Source organism: Aedes albopictus, chromosome 3 (genome assembly GCF_035046485.1).
Source record: "Aedes albopictus strain Foshan chromosome 3, AalbF5, whole genome shotgun sequence".
NCBI lineage: Eukaryota > Metazoa > Arthropoda > Insecta > Diptera > Culicidae > Aedes > Aedes albopictus.
The window spans coordinates 145576306-145595459 of record NC_085138.1 but is presented as its reverse complement, the minus strand read 5'-3'; the positions used below and the strand labels follow the sequence as shown (position 1 = coordinate 145595459).

Here is a 19154-nt window from a genome sequence, read left to right as displayed (position 1 = left end):
ACTGAAACCACATTTCAAAGGTCCTTATGTAGTTAAAAAAGTACTTGCGAATAACCGATATGTGATATGTGATATTGAGGGACATCAACTAGCTCGTTCACCTTTCACTGGTATTTTTGATCCGACTAATATGAAATTATGGAAAACGGAAGTTGATCCAACATAGTATACATCGGGGGCGATGTGTTTGATCAGGATGGCCGAGCTGTAGCAGTCAATCAGGTTAGCACAGGCAAATCTAGTTAGCATAGGTTAGAATGACAGAAGTTGTATCATTACCCTACAAGCTACGAAATACAGCAGACGTGTATCAACTTCTTGAGTCGTACTTCAATACATTCTTCTTCTGTAGTGACCGCGCAATATTGAAACAAATTGCTGAGGTCATCACAGCTACAACTAATCACCCCCTCTGTAATCCTCATTAACCCCTATTTTCTAAACCACTAACCTGGTTCGATTGTTGATTGTGCTGTTGCTGTTGTTGCTGCTGCTGCAGCAGTTGCTGTTGAGGCTGCTGTGCGGATGGCTGCTGCGACTTGGATTGTTGTTGTTGGTGTTGTTGCTGCTGTTGCAGCTGGTGTTGCGTCTGCTGTTGGTGTTCGTTCTTCCACAGTTTGCCACCCTTCAGGATGCCACTTATCGCCTGAGCCGTGCTTAATGGTTTGTGTTTTCCTATTTCATAATGACTATTGATAGCGGTTGACTGCTGCTGCTGCTGTTGTTGCTGTTGTGCCGCAGAAGCATCTCCGGGCTTCTGCTGTTGAGCTAGTTGCTTCTGTTGCAAGGCTCGGAGGTCGTTGGCGTTGGCACCGGTGGCGGATGAAGGCGGCACCGCCGTGGATCCCGTCTCGTTGCCCGACGTCACTGCAATGATAGTGGTAGTAACCGGAGGAGGTTCGGTATCAGTTTGGGTTTTCTGAATAATTCTCCGCTCGGTCACGGTCGTCATCGTGATGGTTTCGACGATGTAGCGCTGCTGGGTTTGCGCTTTCGACGAAGACTGGCTCTTATCATCATCATCATCACCACCACCTGGGAGGAAGGATTGCACAGTTTTTGGGGGGAAAGCATCCGTTGGCAATGTCATGGGGAAGCGATTAATTGGCGCAATTTCAAGTTACACCACATGACACACACACAGAGAGACACAGGCCATGCAAATATAAAAGAGAGAATCACAATCAGTTTCGCGCGGCACCTGGATTTGTTCCCTGGAGACTAGGAAATGTGTTCGACCTAGCGTCAAACAATGCGCCGTTAAGGCTCAATTGAAAAAGGCAAATGTTCCAGAACTAAAAAAGCACTTTTTCTCAAAACGATTCATAAAACGAAGAAAATAATAACGTCCGATTGTTTATTTAGTCAATTATGACAATCGGACACGAGGGTTTTGTTCGCTTTTTTGTCAATCTGGAGAAAAGTGCTTTTTCAGTTTTGGATAATGTGGGATTCTCATTTGAGCCTTAACTGTGCTACGTATTGTGTACTACAATGCAAGGCTGGTGTTGGCATGTTGGATGCAAATGTTGGAAATCGATTGCCTGGTGTGGTCCAGTATGGTGGGAACATATACGAATGGAATGCAAGGTAGGTACAGAACGAGCCGTGCGTCGAAAAGTGCGTGAATGCGTGAAATTTGTGGGCGGGTTTTGTGTAATTGCGAAAATGGAAAATGGTTTCCAGAAACTCACAATGAAGTGATTTAAAGTGTAATTAATCAATTGATTGTATTTGATCATCGGTGTTGTAAGTCTAAGCCGAGGGCTGGAAAATGGTGTGTCGACTACCTGGAGCGTACAACGTAACTCTGGTCCTGACAAGTGCTATGGTAGTGCAGAATGGGTCTTCCAACACCGTGAAAAAATAAGTAAGAAACAGTAAATCGGCACCAACATTTCAAAAGGGCGTAACTGCATTTTGAAACAAACCACTCTTTCACATCTGTGGGTCATATTTTAAGTTTCCCACGAAATTCACAAACATTACTAGAAAGAGAAATTGCTCTTCTTTCCTATACTGGCGGTGATTTGCATGGCGGCATTGAAATACGATCCACAGATGAGAAAGAGGGGTTTGTTTCAAAATGCAGTTACGCCCTTTTGAAATGTTGGTGCCGAAATGCTCTTGGAAGGGCTATGATAGGAAACTCGATAGCCGGAATGTTAGGACCTTTAACGAGCCTGGACGAGATTGATCTGGCACCTTCAGGCACGTGAATTGCAAAAAAGTTGGTGTGGGCGTGGATGCTATTCAGAAAATGTGGTGGCCTAAATATGGTGAACGTGTATTTAGGGCGGTGGATCCCGTAGCCTACACACCATTTCAATATTGCATCTTCCACAGTGACAGCGATAAGGCACAACATGGGATCGGATTCATAGGGATCGGGAAACAAATGAAGCGAGTTATGAGGTGGGAGCCGATCAACGAGCGGTTCTGCGTATTGAGGATACGAAGCAAATTCTTTAACTACAGCCAGATCAAGGACGTGAATGATGCGTTTTCCGAATGTCTTGACAAAGCCTAAATATGGAGAGTATTCCAATCACGATATTAAGATTGTGATCGTTGATGTCAACGGTTTCAGGTATCTAGCAGAGCAGGGAGCGATATAAGCAAGAGCAGCCGAAAAATTAATCAATTTCAAAAAGAAAACCTTGCATGAGGAAAATGTGATTGCTCAGAAACAAGAGAGTTTGGAACAGAATGATATGCGGAGGTTTTACGATACTGTCAATGACAATCGGTGCTTTCTTCCGACATGAGCAACGACCGCTATGGAAACCTGCTGACGAACGAAACAATGGTGGCTTCCAGGAGGAGAGCACTTCAAGAAATTGTTGAAAGATGGAAACAGACGAGCGACAGATATAATTTAAAACGATGACGACGAACACTTTTGCAATTCTTATAAGAACCTTGTGGAAAATTCCTCAAAATAGTTTTTCAGGCAAAAAGCAAAAATATTCCTGCAATTTTTGAAATATCTTCAAGGACAGAAAGAGACAAGAATAATCAGCTGGAGATTCTTTCCTTTTCGCCAGGGTTTTGAAAACACTCCCAAATTTAACCCTCGTCGTGCATTGGGGTCATCATAACCCCTAAACGTACACTAGGCCAGCGAGGTGAGCGCAAGCTAATGCACGAAGAAGGTTGAATGCGATTTTTTTTCTAGCATTCCCAAGCTGGGCAAAAAGCGATAGTCATTCCAGACAGTAATTTGAAGTTCATTTATTAAAAACCAAATCAAGATATGTTTTTTTCACTACTTCTTTTTAAATATATTTATTCCTAAAGAAAAAAATGTGGGTGTCCTTGAAATGTTGGAGCCTTAGGCCATGGTCTACCTAACCATCGAAATATATTTTTCTTGGAAACTCATATTTTTTTTTTTTGATTAGAGAGACTTTACCCTGAAAGGGCATTCGTCTCTAAAAAACTCATAATTTCCATTATTGATTTTGTGAATTTCACCGAAATAGTTATTTGTGGTTAATATCTAGTGCTGTCAGGGTAAAACAAGAGTTGGTTACTCAAAGTTTCCTCATTCTAGTATGCCCCTAAGAGAATGACTGCACATTTGCGGCTTATTTTGAATTATTCCGTGAAAACCCGTGCAATATTATTTTAAGAAATTTAACTGTGATTATAGCGGAATGGATATTTTGCTAGAATCCTCTCATGAGTTTCTTCTTAAAATGTGTAGAAAATTCTACGGGATTTTACATACAGGGACACGGCCAGAAATTAATTTCGTTTTTTTTAAGATTTATCAAAAATTTTCCAAAAAGTTCACAAAAAGAAATTTTTGCAGGATTTCTTGGAATAATTTAAGCAAGAATTCCTTTGAGATTTCTTCCCAGGATCTCTGCGAAATGCATCGCTGTTCATGCATTTCTTCGAAAATTTCTCCAGAAATCCCACCAGATAATCTTTCAAGAATTCCCTGAAGATTTTTTCTTGGGACTTCTTCAGGAGTGTTTCAATAAATTTCTTAAAAATTTCATCTTGTAACTGGTTTCTTTTGATATCCCTCTTAGAATTCCTTATAGGAATTCTATAGGAAATTGCTTCAATGAATTATACACTAGTTTATGCTTGTATAATGTATACCTATCTTTATTCCATCAAACATTCCTTAAGAAATACTAGAGAAGTGGAAGTTGGAACGCGATGAGAAACGTATACAAGTATCTAGCCATGTACAAAATTTCAAGTCAATTGGATTGGAATTGACTAAGTTATAGCGCAGAGTGCCCAAAATACCGGCCGCTGCCCAAGTGGTTCGCTACCCTATCAGTTTTGTTTCTGGAGTTTTTCTTATGGATTGCTTTGAAAAAAAAATCTAGAAATTTGTCAAGAAACTCTTCTAGGAATTTCTCCGGGGGTTTCTCCAGGGTTTCTCCAGGAATTTCTTCAAACGTTTCTTCAAAATATGCAAATCCAGGAGATTTCTTTTGACAAAGGTTCACATTTTGTTTCCAAAATTTCTCTAGAAATCTCTGCTTTAGAAATTTATAAATATTTCCAGAAACATTTTCAGACACTATTGCTTGAATTTCTCCAGAGGTTCTCCCAGGAAAAATCATAATATTTATTCAGGCATTTTTCGGGCAGTAATTTGGATATTGCTCAAGAAAACTCGCAGAGATTCTTCTGAGAGTTTTCCCAGTTGATTTAATAGTTTAATAGTTTCTGTTCCGCCAGTCCACAATGGTCCGAATCAACGTTTTAACAGGTAAAAATCTCTGTTAGCGTTTATAGCTTTGGAGTCATAGCTTTGGATTAATTCATACGTTCCTTCGGAGATTCTTCAGAAGTTTTTCCGAAAGGTTCACGCAACAATTCCTGCAGAAATTGCTCCAGAATCTATTCCATAGTATTTTAGGAATTATTCTATTAATTCCAGAAGGTTTTTTTCTACTTTTTTCAGATACAGGGGATAGACAAAATGGTCGGGACAGGCAACATTTTCACATTTCAAAAATGTACAACTAGCTGTAACTTTTCGAAAAGTGCATCAAATATTCTCAAATTTTTACTGTAAGTTCATCAACCAGTTGTGTATGAGTGGTCCAAATTTGGAAAAGATCGGGTCATTCTTCGCAAAGTTATAAAGATTCTTGAAAAAGGTAAAATTATCCGATGGCCAACTTTGAGCTTTTATATCTCCGGATTCCATGAACCGAATGCAATGAAATTTTGACCATTTTTGACTTATATAATGAGCTATAAAAACCGTTAACTAAACTCAAAATTCTTAATACGGAAGAAAATTATAACGCTTAGATTATTAACATAAACACCAAATTATCCAAAACTTCAACAACGTTTCAAAATTCAAGATTCAAATAACAGTTCACCTAATTTCCCTCTGATTGACTTACATATAAATGTGTTTTGAAGGAAAGTAACAAAACAGCCACCAAAAAATTGAAAAAGTAATGGAATGCATATTAAAAAATAGACCAATTTACTAAAAAATCGTGAAAAAAAGAAAATCGCTATAACTTTTTCTCTTGTTAAAAATTTCAGGTTAAGTCAAATGTTTTCCAGAGTTCATTATATAGGTCATTAATGGTCAAAATTTCATTGCAATCGGTTCATTGAATCCGGAGATATAACAGCTCAAAGTTGGCTATCGAATAATTTTACCTTTTTCAAGAATATTTATATCTTTGTGAAGAATGGCCCGATCTTTTCCAAATTTGAACCACTGATGCACAACTAGTTGATGAGCTTACAGTATAAATTTGAGAATATGTGATGCAGTTTTCGAAAAGTTACAGATAGTTGAACATTTTTGTAAAAGTGGGAATTTTACCTGTCCCGATCATTTAATCTATCCCCTGTATGCAATTTTTTAAAAATTCCTACGAAAATTCTTGTTTTTTTTTTCAATTTTTTCAGTGGATTTCCAAATTTTTCCAAGTTTTTTTTTCTGCAGGATTTCTATCAGAAATTTTCCAGATAATGGCTTAAGATTTTTTGTCTACAAACGCCTTCAGAAAATGAATAAGACATTTTTTCGAGAATTTCTTTTTAAAAAATCTCCAAAAATCCCGCTTGAATTTATTTTAGGACTTCTTCAAGAATTCTACCAGTACTTTTTATGTGATTTTTGCAGATGTTTCTCAAGAGATTTGTTCAGAAATTCCTCTACGGATTTTTCCAAGAATCTCTCTAGAAATTTCTCATGCATTTTTCCTTGGAAATACAAGCAGAGTTGCCCCAGAAGTTTCTCATGTTTGTGCCTTTCTCGTACACCCAAGTGTACTCAAAGGCTATATGTTCACTCAAGAAATGAATTTCCAATAAAAGGCTCGGAGGGTCAAGTCGCATATATCAATCAACTTAGTTCGATGAATTGAGATGATGTCTGTATGTGTGTATGTATGTATGTCTGTGCGCATTTTTAAGGCACTTCCCATTGGACGATTTTCCGGATTATAGTTCGAATCGAACCGGAATTTAAACGCTATAAAAAATGGTTCGGATCGGTCAAGGCGTTTCAGAGTTATGGCCATATCAGTGATCCGGACCAGCACCGGTAAAACTGGCCGTATATAAAACTGAACCAAGCCCCATCATGCGACACATCAAACTGTGGCAATTTGTGTAACCTATAGCATGATTGACGAATTCTGTGTGGAAGACAACACTGGAGAACGGAAGTTTCACGATGTTGGGCCAAATTCAAGATGACAGCCTAATTTTCAAGATGGTGTCTCCATATTAAAGATGGCGACTGTTTAATAGAGTTTTAGGCTCTTAAACCATGCAATATGGGTATATTTAGTATGGGGAAAACTAGAGTCACAAAATGGCAATCAAAATACCCAAGATGGCGGTGTATAATCCAAGATGGCGGCTCCAAATTCAAAATGGCGGCTGTTTAATGGAGTTTTAGGCGCCAAAACCATGCATTATGACTATTATGAGTATATTTGGTATTTGGTATGAAGAAGATGTCCGGAGTCCAAAAATGGCGGCCAGAATGTGTTTAAAATGTTTTAAAGAATTTACAAGCTTTAATATGTTGTTGATAAACGTTTAGAATTTCATTTAATTCGGTTCACTGGTCTCCGAGATATGGCAGCTCAAAAACTAATTGTCAAAAAAATAGTGTTTTACGTGAACGGTTTTTAGCTTTGCGAAAGATTAATCAATAGAGCTAAAATTTGTGCCAAAGATGCACATATAATAGGTTGACAAACAGTCAAAATTTGAGAATTTTTAATGCACCCTATGAAAAGTTACAGCATGTTGAACATTTTTGTGAGTTGCCTATCCCAAACATTTTGGCCACCCCCTGTTTCTAAGCACTGCTCAATAATGATTGAATTGATTCTTGCACCTCGCCTAATGTCTCATGGTTAATTTGGTATCGATTACTAATTTATAAATAGGATTCCATATCATGTAAAAATATTTTAAAATAACTAGAATTTCTTTACAATATGAAGATTGAATACAGTCTCCGTCTAGTGCACTTTTTTTTCGGGCACAAGTTGAATTCAATTCCCGGCACACCTTTTCCGTGACGATATGGTACATAAAATGCTCAACAATTATGATTTGACCGTAGTGTTTTTGGAGAAGTTAAAATTGAACGGTGATGAAGAACATTTCAGATGGTTGCTGTATTGGTGCGGTTGCCTTCGTCGTACGCAGAACAAGAAAAAACCCTAACTCGCAAGTAAATTGAAATTGAAATCTGAAATTTCGCGTAATTATTCGATTTCCAGTACTATATTGGGTGGTTTAGTAGTCTACATCTTTTTGCTTCCATCCAATGAGTCATTGGCAAAGATAAGTTGGAATATCTGTAATTATTCGCAGTTTTCCGTCTGATATGATGATTTTTTTGTCGTTATTTTTTAAATTTTCAGCCCTAGGCTGGTTCATCTCATATGACGAAAATTGACGCAAATGACGAAGTAGATTTTTGCCCTAGTTGGTACGCTATTTTACATGTTCATCCAGGTATTGAACAATTCTCAATAACATGATTTTCCTGAACTCATGTTCAATATTCGGTTCTACCTTGAGTTCAACAGATACACAGTAGGATTTCTTAAGTAGCTATCCCCTGCGGTGTCGTTCGAAGAAAACCCCAGCAAAAAGACAACATTTTTAATAAATGTCAGTCGCAGCTCACGCTCATCTTTTGATTCAAAACCATGATTGCCGTCGATGCTCCTGGTGGTGATTGATGATGATAAGAGATTGAAATCGGTGCAATTTTTATTGATTGATTTTGACTGGTGGTGGTAGTGGTCGAAACGATCTCGATGCGCCTAATTCCGTTCAGTCGTGAATGAATTTCGATTCGGATGCTGCTGAACGTGCAAATGATTAGAATAAGTTTAGGAAAACGATAGATGCGGATGCAAATATACGGACTAGAGCATATATAGTGAAAGCAGCAAAAGCTTGAATCCCCTCCCACGATCCAATTGCTTAGGGAAAACTTACCCTGCGAGGCATCCTGCACCTGCTTGATGGTGAGAAACTTCGGCCGTTCCTCGCCGGCGATAATTTCCTTCTGGGTGATCCTTCGCTCCGGCGAGGACTTCTGCAGGGGAACCAGGGCTATCGGGAGGGTTGCGTGAGGGGGCAGCGGCGCTTCCATCATCGGCGAAATATCGTCCGAACATTGCGAGTCGCATTCTGGGGAGAAAGGGAAGCAAAAGGGAAAAGCGAGGAAAATAAAATTAATTTCTGTTTTTAATGGTTTTTGCGGTGTGGGAGGCAAGGTTATCGCAAGTGATGCTCCGAGGTCGCGGGTTGTTTGAAACGAGTTTGGTTTGGTGAAGCAGCAATGGGGTATTTATTAGCACTTCAGGGCAGGCAGACGTAGGAAATATTTACTGCGCTTTACTGGCTGGCGAATAAAAGTTTTATGAGCGAAACGCATCAGATAGCGGCTAGAAAGAATGGCCCTTGTCATATGGAGTGAAGATTTACCGTCGTCCGACCGGGTCCCGTGAAATGGCAATCGAACCCTTTTTTATGGCCTCTTGAATGCCGGTCAACAGCTTTCGGTGGAAGTCATTCTTCGAGGTGAAGTGACAATTTTCGAGATCATGAATAATTCATGCGTTTCAGCGAAGGATGCGTCAATCGAAAGCTTGTCAATCCGTCAATGTGAGAAGAGCACATAAAAAACCTGCTTTTACCTGTGTTTTTGTTTACGTCTATTTCATTTACCTTCAAACCAATTATTTTAGACTATGCATGAATTGTTTCAAGTTTGTGTATTTGGTTATATATTAACACAGGATTAAAAACAGCAATTCAAAACAATACTTAACCATCTGCAGGAAACCTTAAATGATGGTCCATTTCGGAAACCTGGGGTCCATTTGGACTCCAAATTTGATCTTCTGTATCTTATGATCCTGGCTTATTAGAAGATCGTTGTCTTCAGCAAAGTTGATGGGTTGGTCAAGGACTTACAGATGCTGGACTGTTTAATTCGGAATTTCATATATAGGGAGTGCTAGTGACCATATAAGCTAAAATGCTTGCGCACCGAAACAATGTACAAAAATGCTGCACTGGAGTATTTTAATAGCGAATAGATAAAAAAATAAGAATGATTTAATAATGTTTATTGTTTGCTAGAACATAAGTTGCCGCTATGTAATAATCTTCAATGGCATTAAAAATACTTTGTCTTACGTCATGTTTAAATAAATAAACTAACCTAAACAAAACTAAACTAAGTGTTAAGCTTGGTGTTAAGTATTTGAGCATTTATACAGGGTGTTAGGTTCCTGAGTGCAAACTTTTTAAAGGGTGATAGAAGACCATAAATGGTGAAAAAAATTGTTCTACGCATATGGTCAAATCTCAACCGTTACGTATTTATTGAACTCACCATGTTTTTGACTCTTATTGCCTTAACTGGCTATAACTTTAAAATGGTCTTACTTATCGTACTTTTTTAACCCTTATTCGAAAGATTATTGAGTTTTCTATCAAATGGCATCTTTGAACCGATCGGTTTAGTTAAATAACTAAGTTTTCAAGAGCAAATAGCCTAAAAGTAGTGTGTTTTAATTTGTTTTTGTCAATTATCTTTGAAAAATGCGTAATAATTTAAAATTCTTTCTTTGGCAAAGTTTTGGCCCCTGTTTCACTCTACAGTTTGTTCTTTGACGCCAAACTTCTATCTCTTATCGTTTTATTGCAATTTTAATTTAAACGTCGCATTTCAGATCAGAAATTTGCAATCGTCATGGTAAGCACTTTTTTGCCCACTGTGCTGCACATTCAAATCAAAATTGCAAGAAAACGATAAGAGTTAGAAGTTTGGTGTCAAAGAAAAAAATGTAGAGTGAAACAGGGGCCACAACTTTTCCAAAGAAAGAATTTTAATTTATTACGCATGTTTTAAAGATAATGGACATGAACAAATAAAAACACGCTTTTTTTTAGCTATTTTGCTCTAGAAAACTTAGTTATTTAGCTAAACCAATCGGTTCAAAGATGCCATTTGATAGAAAATTCAATAATCTTTCGAATAAGAGTAAAAAAACTGTGATAAGTTTGACCATTTTAAAGTTATAGCCAGTTAAGGCAATAAGAGTCAAAAACATGGGGAGTCCAATAACTACGTAACGGTTGAGATTTGACCATATGCGTAGAACATTTTTTTTTCACAATTTATGGTCCTCTATCACCCTTTAAAAAGTTTGCACTCATGAACCTAACACCCTGTATATCAAGATCCTGACCACATAGACATTTGGTGTCTTCAGCAAAGTTGTTTATTAGGTAAGGCAGCGCTTCCCAAACTGTGCGCCGCGGCGCCCTGGTGCGCCGCAAACTTTTCCCAGGTGCACCGCAGAATTTTGGCTTTTGTGACGAAACAAAATAAAAAAACAAACTCTTTATTTGTATTGCGGAACACCTTTAATTTTTTTTTCATAAGTAAAACTAGTGTCGCTCACATTATTTTTTAATCTTTCCTGACTCTTCAATTGTTCCATGGGATTTCTGGTATCCTTTTTAAACATATCTATTAAAACCACATTTTTAAATTTCAAGTTTACAATTCTTAAGCTTCAGCTTAGCTTTTGATTTTACTATAACTTGTCCAAAGTTTTTAATTTCAAGAACATTATTTACGTTCTTTTCAGAATAATTACAAGGTCTTCAGAACAGCTTAGCGGCAGGCAGGTTTGCCGATCTGGTAGTGTGAAGAGCTAGCTTGGACCTTTTTGAAGCGGACTGTTTCATCAATACTGCCGCAACCTCGCTGAACTCGAATAAGTTTGTTATGCACGGTTTCATCAATGGGGTTATATATGGCCAATCCAGGCCCAAAGGGTTAAGTTGAAATTTATGAAAATAAGTTCAATCAAAGCCCACCTGGCAGGTCTTTACAATCTCTTCATGTGTCCCAGTTTGCCAAAATTTTAAAAATTAAATAAAAATGTTGCTTTGCAATTTCCGTAAAAAGTTGAAGCTTATGTCAAGTTCTGTGTAGTCATTTTCATTCAATAAGAATTCTTTAACTATTGCAAACGCTTTAGAATTTTTGGCTAAATTGTTGAAATTCAGCAGCTAGTTATACCTTTACATCTGAGATTCTTCTTATTTTTAAAACTTCTATGATGGAACCAACATGATTTTTGAAATCTTAGAAATATTGAAACTATCTTTGAGAAATTATTTTAAAAAAATAGTTAGTTTCCCAAATATTGAATTATGAAAACATTATATAAGAGAAGTGTTTCACGATTTTGACTTGCACATTTTAAAGTAAAAGTTGCTCAAAAATTAAAAAAAAAAAGACTTTTTAGAAATGTCAAAGGGCGCCACGATAGCAAAAAGTTTGGGAACCTCTGAGGTAAGGTGTTAAACATGGATGGACCGTTTGTTTGAAAATTTTACACATAGATGGCGCTACTGAGCATGCAAATTTTATATTATTGTATCTCAGGATCCTGATCACCTAGGATGATGGTATCTTCGGCAGAGTTGTTCAGTTGCTCAAGGACTGACAGATAGTGGTCCGTTTGATTCGGAACTTCACACATAGGTGGCGCTAGTGAGCATGTAAGTATTAAGTATATGATCACATTTATATCAAGATCCTGATCACATAGAAATTTTGTATCTTTGGCAAAGTTGTTTATTGGGCCAAGTGTTTACTAATGATAGGCCATTTGTTTGAAAATACCACATAGATGACGCAACAAATCGTGCAAATTTTATATTTCATGTATCTCAGGATCCTGAGTACCTAAAAAGATGATTTCTCCGGCGAAGTTGTTGGGTTGGTCAAGACATACAGATGATGTTCCGTACAATTTGGACCTCCACATATAGGTGGCGGTACTGAGTACGCATATTTTATATATCTCATATATCGCAGGATTCTTGGGAAAACAGCAGTCAAAATTTGAGAGTGTTTAGTGCATTCAATAAAAAGTTATAGCTTGTTGAAAATGTTCTAACACATAACTAAAATTTGCATGCAAATTTGCATGCAAATTTGCAACTAGTGCCACCTAGTGGCAGAAACCCGGATAAAACAACAATTTAAATCCAAGTCTTAGATCTACCACACAATTTTGCCGAAACACCATATTTTCAAATAATCAGGATCCTGAGATATGTACAATTTGAAATTTGTTTGCACTCTAGCGCCGCTTAGCGGTGGAATTTCGAATCATACGTACCGTAAACCGGGGTAAAATTGATCTTCGGGTCGAAATTGGTCATATGTTTTTCGGTTAGGTTAAAACAAATATGGCAATTCATACCGTCTTCAGCCAGACGCTGAACAGACTGAATATTACTATCATCATATAACCGACAATACACAGAAGCTAGTTAGGGGCTGTCCATAAACCACGTGGTCATTTTTTTGGGACTTTTCAACCCCCCCCCCCCTGGTCATTAGTCCATACAAAAATTTTTATTTGTCCATACAAAATGGTCATTGGCCGAACCCCCCCCCCCCCCATGACCACGTGGTTTATGGACAGCCCCATAGGAATATTTCGTTTCACGAAAAGTTTTTTCCGAGTCTCACTCCATGACTTACTACATATACACCTAAACGTTTACCACCACTAACCGTATGACCACGAAGCCCACAAAATAGAAAGAAATGAACTAATTAACCACGGCAGACCCCATTGGGCTGATCATATAACACAGATGCCGAAGAAATGACAAGTGACTATAATGTTTATAAAACGAAGAAGAGACCATCGGGTATGTGACAGGTCACGCACGATGCCTTATTGTTTGCAGTTCGGGATGATATACAAAATTATGCCCTGAATATACCTCATTTGATAGAAAATCTTCAAACTTGATTTATTTCAATTTTTACCGATAGAATATTTTGAACAAAGGCTTTTCTGAAAGGTAAGACCATAAGCTGAAACCCTATGGAAAAAGATTTTAAGTTCATGCAAGTTCGATAATATGTAGGTTCCTGGTATGCGTGCGGGTGGCAGCCGATCAACGCAAGGATGTGCATGTTGAGAGTTAAAGGCCGTTTCTTCAACTACAGCATCATCAACGTCCACTGCCCACACGAAGGGAGACCTGATGACGAGAAAGAAGCGTTCTACTCGCAGTTAAAGTAAACATACGATGGCTGCTCGCCCGCGTGACGAGAAAATCGTTATCGGCAACATGAATGCGCAGGTAGAAAGGGATGAAATGTACAGACCGGTCGGTAATCGGGCGAAACAGCCTGCACGCCGTATCGAATAATAACGGCCAGCGATGCGTAAACTTTGCAGCCTCCCATGGTATGGTAGTCCGAAGCGCCTTCTTCCCCCACAAAGATATCCACAAAGCCACCTGGAGATCACCCGACCAACAAACAGAAAACCAAGTCGACCACGTTCTAATCGACGGTAAATTCTTCTCGGATATAACCAATGTCCGCACAAACCGCAGTGCGAATATAGATTCGGATCACTACTTAGTAGCTGTATGCATGCGCTCAAAACTTTCGACGGTTATTACCACGCGTCGAAGTCGAACGCCGCAGCTTAACATCGAGCAGCTACGTAACGTAGAAGTGGCTCAAGACTACGCGCAGCAGTTAGCAGTGGCCCTACCAACGGAAGAGCAGCTTGGCGTAGCTACACTTGAAGACTCGCGACTCCGAATCATAGAAACGACTGGTACGGCGGCGAATGCGAGCAGTTGAAAAACGAGAAGAATGCAGCATGGGCGAGAATGCTGCAACACCGTACGAGAGCGAATGAGGCACGTTACAAACAGGTGCGGAGCAGGCAGAACTCAGTCTTCCGGATGAAGAAGCGCCAGCAGGAAGAACGAGATCGTGAAGCGATGGAAGAGCTGTACCACGCTAAGGGCACACGGAAGTTCTACGAGAAGCTGAACCGCTCCGAGACAACCACGGGAATCTTCTCACGAACAAGCGTGAGGTGGTCGAGAGGTGGCGACAGCATTACAATGAGCACATCAATGGCGATGTTGCATGCATCGAAGGTGGTGTGGTAACAGATCCAGGAGTACGTGCGCAGGACGATAGATTCCCGGCCCATAACCTCCAATAGATTGAGGGGGAGGTTGGCCGGCTGAAAAAGAACAAAACCACTGGAGCAGATCAACTACCAAGTGAGCTTCTTAAATATGGTGGAGAAGCACTGGTGAGAGCACAACACTAGATTTTTACCAAGATTTGGGAGGAGGAAGTATTACCGGAGGAATGGATGGAAGGTATCGTGTGTTCCATCTACAAAAAGGGGGAAAACTTGTACTGCGGGAACTATCACACGATCACACCACTGAGCGCCAAGATACTCTCTCAAATTTTATGCCGCCATCTATCACGGATTGAGAGTTCATGGAGCAATATCAGGCAAGATTCATGGCTAAATGCGCTACAACGAACCAGATGTTGAGAGGCGTTGCCAAAATGTACGAATACGGATTCCCGGATAAACTGATACGGTTGATCAAAGCGACGATATATGGAGGGGTGTGCGTAGTTCGAGTGTCAGAGACACTCTCGAGTCTCTTCGAATCTCGTAGAGGGCTACGGCAAGGTCATGGTCTTTCGTGCATGCGGTTCAACATCGCCTTAGAAGGTGTAACAAGCAGGGCGGGGATAAACATAAGTGAAACGATTTTCACGAACTCAGTAAAAATGTGGCTTGCTGGTTTCCTCAGGTGTGGCATCTGACGGTGGTGGAGCTTTGGACGCGTTTGTCGCCGCTCTGACGCGGAGATCAAAGCGACGCTGGTTGGGCCAGGGGTATGCCGCGAGAAGTCACACGGTGTGTCTTGTAGAAGAAATTTATTACAAAAAAATAAGCATCGCTAATTATTACGTTACGTGAAAGTTGACGCTTCTAGCTTTCATTCAAGCCCAACATCGAAATATTCCATCGGGGGAACTTTTTCATACAAAAATTGGGTATGTTTGTGAAGTAGAAATAGGGATTAATTTGGAACCGTTCATTTTGTATGGGGAAAAACAGTATTCTGAAAAAGTTGTTCGAGATCCCTCGGTGGATTTTTTTGAGGGACCGTGCAAATGAAAGCTGAAAGCCTCTATTTTTGAATAGCGAAAAATTTGACGAATTTGAATTTGTCAATCCACGGAGATGCTTGTTCTAGTGGGAGCTAAATTTTCTGTGTAGGGGACCGGTGGTTCCCTTTTCGGAGCCTTAAGACCTGGCTGATTTTTCATCGTGGCTTGCCGCCGGATGCTCGAGTGTTCGGCGCCCCTCGGGCAGCTTCGGTCCGCAGCTTGGTGGGTGCCGTTGCAGTTAGCACATCGCTTTTCACCTTTCTTGGAAGGGCAGTTACCGGTGTCATGGATTCCGGCAGAGCTGTTGCGCCCACGTCTTTCGGTCGAACGGATTTGCGGGAGACTCACAAATCTGTTTGCATGAGTTCACCCAAGAGTTTGAATTGTTCCGGGAAATCCGCGAACAGCAAGTACCCAACGGAAGGTTCAAGGAGCCCGACCTTCGGATGAGCCACTCTCTGAGTGGGGGACGGATATCGGCGTCGTAGCGGACCCATACCAAGTACCCGCCGGTAACGGCAATTAGATCGCGGATGGGTCCGGAAAAACGACGGCGATATGAACGACTGGTAAATACCTCGTCCAGGAGTTGGTGTCTACTGCCTACGAGGGCTTCGTTGACGCCAAAGTAAACGGGGTCTTCTTCTGTAGCTGTTATGCGCCTCTACGGTGGTCGATCGAGCAGTTCACGCAGATGCTGGACTGTATGATTACCGTGTTGACAAGGCGGAGGGCGGTGGTAATAGCGGGTGACTTCAATGCCTGGGCCGTGGAATAGGGCAGCCGTTTTATAAACCAGCGGGTTTGATCCTGCTAGAGGCACTGACCAGGGACCATGCTGGATGTCGACATTACTTTTTTTAGTCCTGGTCTAACAAATAGTTTTAACTGGAGGGTAAACGATGGCTACAGTCACAGTGATCAACTGGCTGTTCGCTACAATATCGGCTACAACAACAACAGGCAGCGAGTAGAGCAAGAGGTGGCTAGGCCAAGGCCAAGCCCTCATCTGGCCTCATAAAGTAGCATTGCAGAGGCTCCCGGGATGCTCTGCTATGAAGAAATGCCTGGAAAAGAGTTTTCCCAGACGTTTGGATGCGGCAGAGCCTGACGCTATTGCCAAGGGCAACACATACGACTATGAAGGCCCTGACAGAAGCAAGCTGTGCAAACGATGCGGTGGCGAAAACCATAAGGCATAAGGCTACACGAGTCCACCAACGTGTTTGATTTGTTCCTGGAAATCTGCGAACAAGCCCCAAATGGGAGTTTTAAGGTGCCCCGCCTTCAGAAAAACCGTATCGGACAAATCACAGCTGAACCACTGTAACGCAGCCCAGCAACTGCTTTGTCCGGCAGTTTCTAAGTGGAGGACGGATATCGCCATCATAGCGGACTCTTACCAAGAACCCGCCCGTAACGGCAATTGAGTCATAAAGCGTTCGGAAACATAGTAGCGATTTGGACGACGGGTGAATATCCCGTTCTGCTGTCTACTACCTATGAGGTCTGGAAATCTGATGATGCCGACAGGATCGTGATGGCCAAGACAAGAGGTGTACCCAACAAACAATCGCAAGCCACAAGTAAGCATGCTTACTGAATTGTTGCTTTATAATAGTAATGATAGCTACACATGATTGTACAGTGTACACATGCTTTTTCAATTGGAAAAGAATCCAATGTTCATCCTTTGGTATCGATATTAACAATGGTTCAGTGACCGACACAAAAAAAGTTCCAACATATAATGGTTACAGTTTCTAAGGAAATCTGGATAAAATATACCTTTCAATGAATCACTACATGGTCTGCATGTAATATCTTTTCTTACATGCTCCCGATGACTTTGCGGTCTTCGACAAAGTTTTTCGGCACATATAAGACTATAGTTCTATATAATCGGTAATGTGTTGTAAGTATAAATAGTGCCCCTCATGGAAAAAAATGCTAAAACCGATGTTTTCCCATATAAACTCCCATACAAACTCCAAATGAGTTTAGCACCGCCCAAATGTTAACGGATTTAGCTGAGAATTGCTGAAAATGAAATGAGAAAGGAGTCCATCGAACTTTTTGACATGTGGTATTTTGAGCCACGCTAATACACGAGCAGGAATGAATAACTGCCCCATAACATGAGCATACCAAAGTCAGGTATCATACCAAGATAGGTATTGGTCGGTTATCCAGGTATTGAAAATAACTTATTTTGGTATTTTGTAGGTATTGAAGCAATACCCTAACGAGTTATTGGTTTGGTGTTGAGGACTGCATGAGGTATTATTCAATTATGGAAAAATCGCTATTTGTATGGAAAAATCGCCGATTATTATTTAGGTATTACCATACCTTATGTCATTATTCACGTGTTATTCACAGAATACACACCAGTTATTATTTTAGGTATTTTACCTCTTATGCAGGGCTATTTAATACCTCATTTAGGTTGTAGGTATTTGGTTTTCCATACCTGAGTTAGTTATTCTTCAGCTATTTTCCCCTGCTCGGGTAAGCATGCTTGCTGAATTGTTGCTTTATAATAGTAATGATAGCTAAACTAATTTGATTTGAGGAATAATTTTTTTCTGATAATATTTGGAAAATTGCTTAAAAATTTGGTATGACAGAAAAAAGATCCAAGAATCAATTCTGAAACTTCAAAGTTTCGCAAAATTTTCATACGTTTTACTTCGTGGTATACATACAGTAGCATATAGTTTTCATTAGAAACTGTAACCACTATATGGTGGATCTTTTTTGGTGCCGGCCACTGTTATTGAAAAAACTTTTCAAGCGTTTAATAGGATTTCTATTCGACTTGCAGTAATTTCTTTGCAACATAGTTTAACAAGACCTTTTTCTGCTTCTTGTTGAGTTTATGTACAAATTATCACATGTATCTGTATAATGTGTTTTTCACAAGTCACGGGCCATGCGATATTCTCAAAAACTGAGGATAAAATGAATAGGCTTTTTTTTAAATTTACGCCTTATTTGGTGGTTGCAGGGATTCTCAGGGGGTCCCAGGAGGCCTCAATGTCAATTTAGGGGTTCTCAGGGGATTCCAAGCGAACTTCCAGGGGTTCTCAAGGAGTTTCAGGGGGTCGCAGAAGCGTTTCAGGCGATCAAAGGGGCGCTTCAGGGGTTCTCAAAAAAGTTCGACAGGGACTCCAGAGGTCTCGGAGGCGTTTTAGGGGTTTGAGACGCGGAATATTAAAGAAACATTCGCTCCATTCGGACTTTCGGTTCTTGCGAAATTAGAATGGGCCGAGACTCCAGCTTGGGAACCACTGAACTTTGTAATGCCACTATACTGTGATAAATGCTTCTTGAGGTGCAGAATCTGAAAACCTTTTTAACTTCCTAATCGAACTTTCGGTACTTGGGAAATTGACTTGGCCCGTGGCCTCTGCTTGGGAACTCCTGATCTGTGCAACGCCACTTTATTGTAATGCATGTAATGTACATGCTCCTTAACCCTTCAGAACGTGCGCAGTTGTGAAAAGTACAACACTACCAAAAAAACCTCACTCGTCGTATACACTGCGAGCGCGGTGCAGTTTCAGGATCAAAAAGGCGCGCGTTCTGAGAGGTTATGACG

At 40.1% G+C, this 19154-nt stretch overlaps 1 protein-coding gene across 4 annotated transcripts in view; it reads right to left on the bottom strand.

Annotated features, from left to right (window-relative positions):
* The window catches only part of LOC109426211 (uncharacterized), a 445168-nt gene that overhangs the window by 43566 nt on the left and 382448 nt on the right, over positions 1 to 19154 (bottom strand). For all 4 annotated transcript variants that reach the window (XM_062860009.1, XM_062860011.1, XM_062860008.1 and 1 more), the window contains 2 exons: positions 8482 to 8676; positions 452 to 867 (listed from right to left, as the gene is read on the bottom strand). In XM_062860009.1, coding sequence (XP_062715993.1) covers positions 452 to 867; positions 8482 to 8676 — 611 coding nt within the window. The remainder of the gene's footprint in view (positions 1 to 451; positions 868 to 8481; positions 8677 to 19154) is intronic.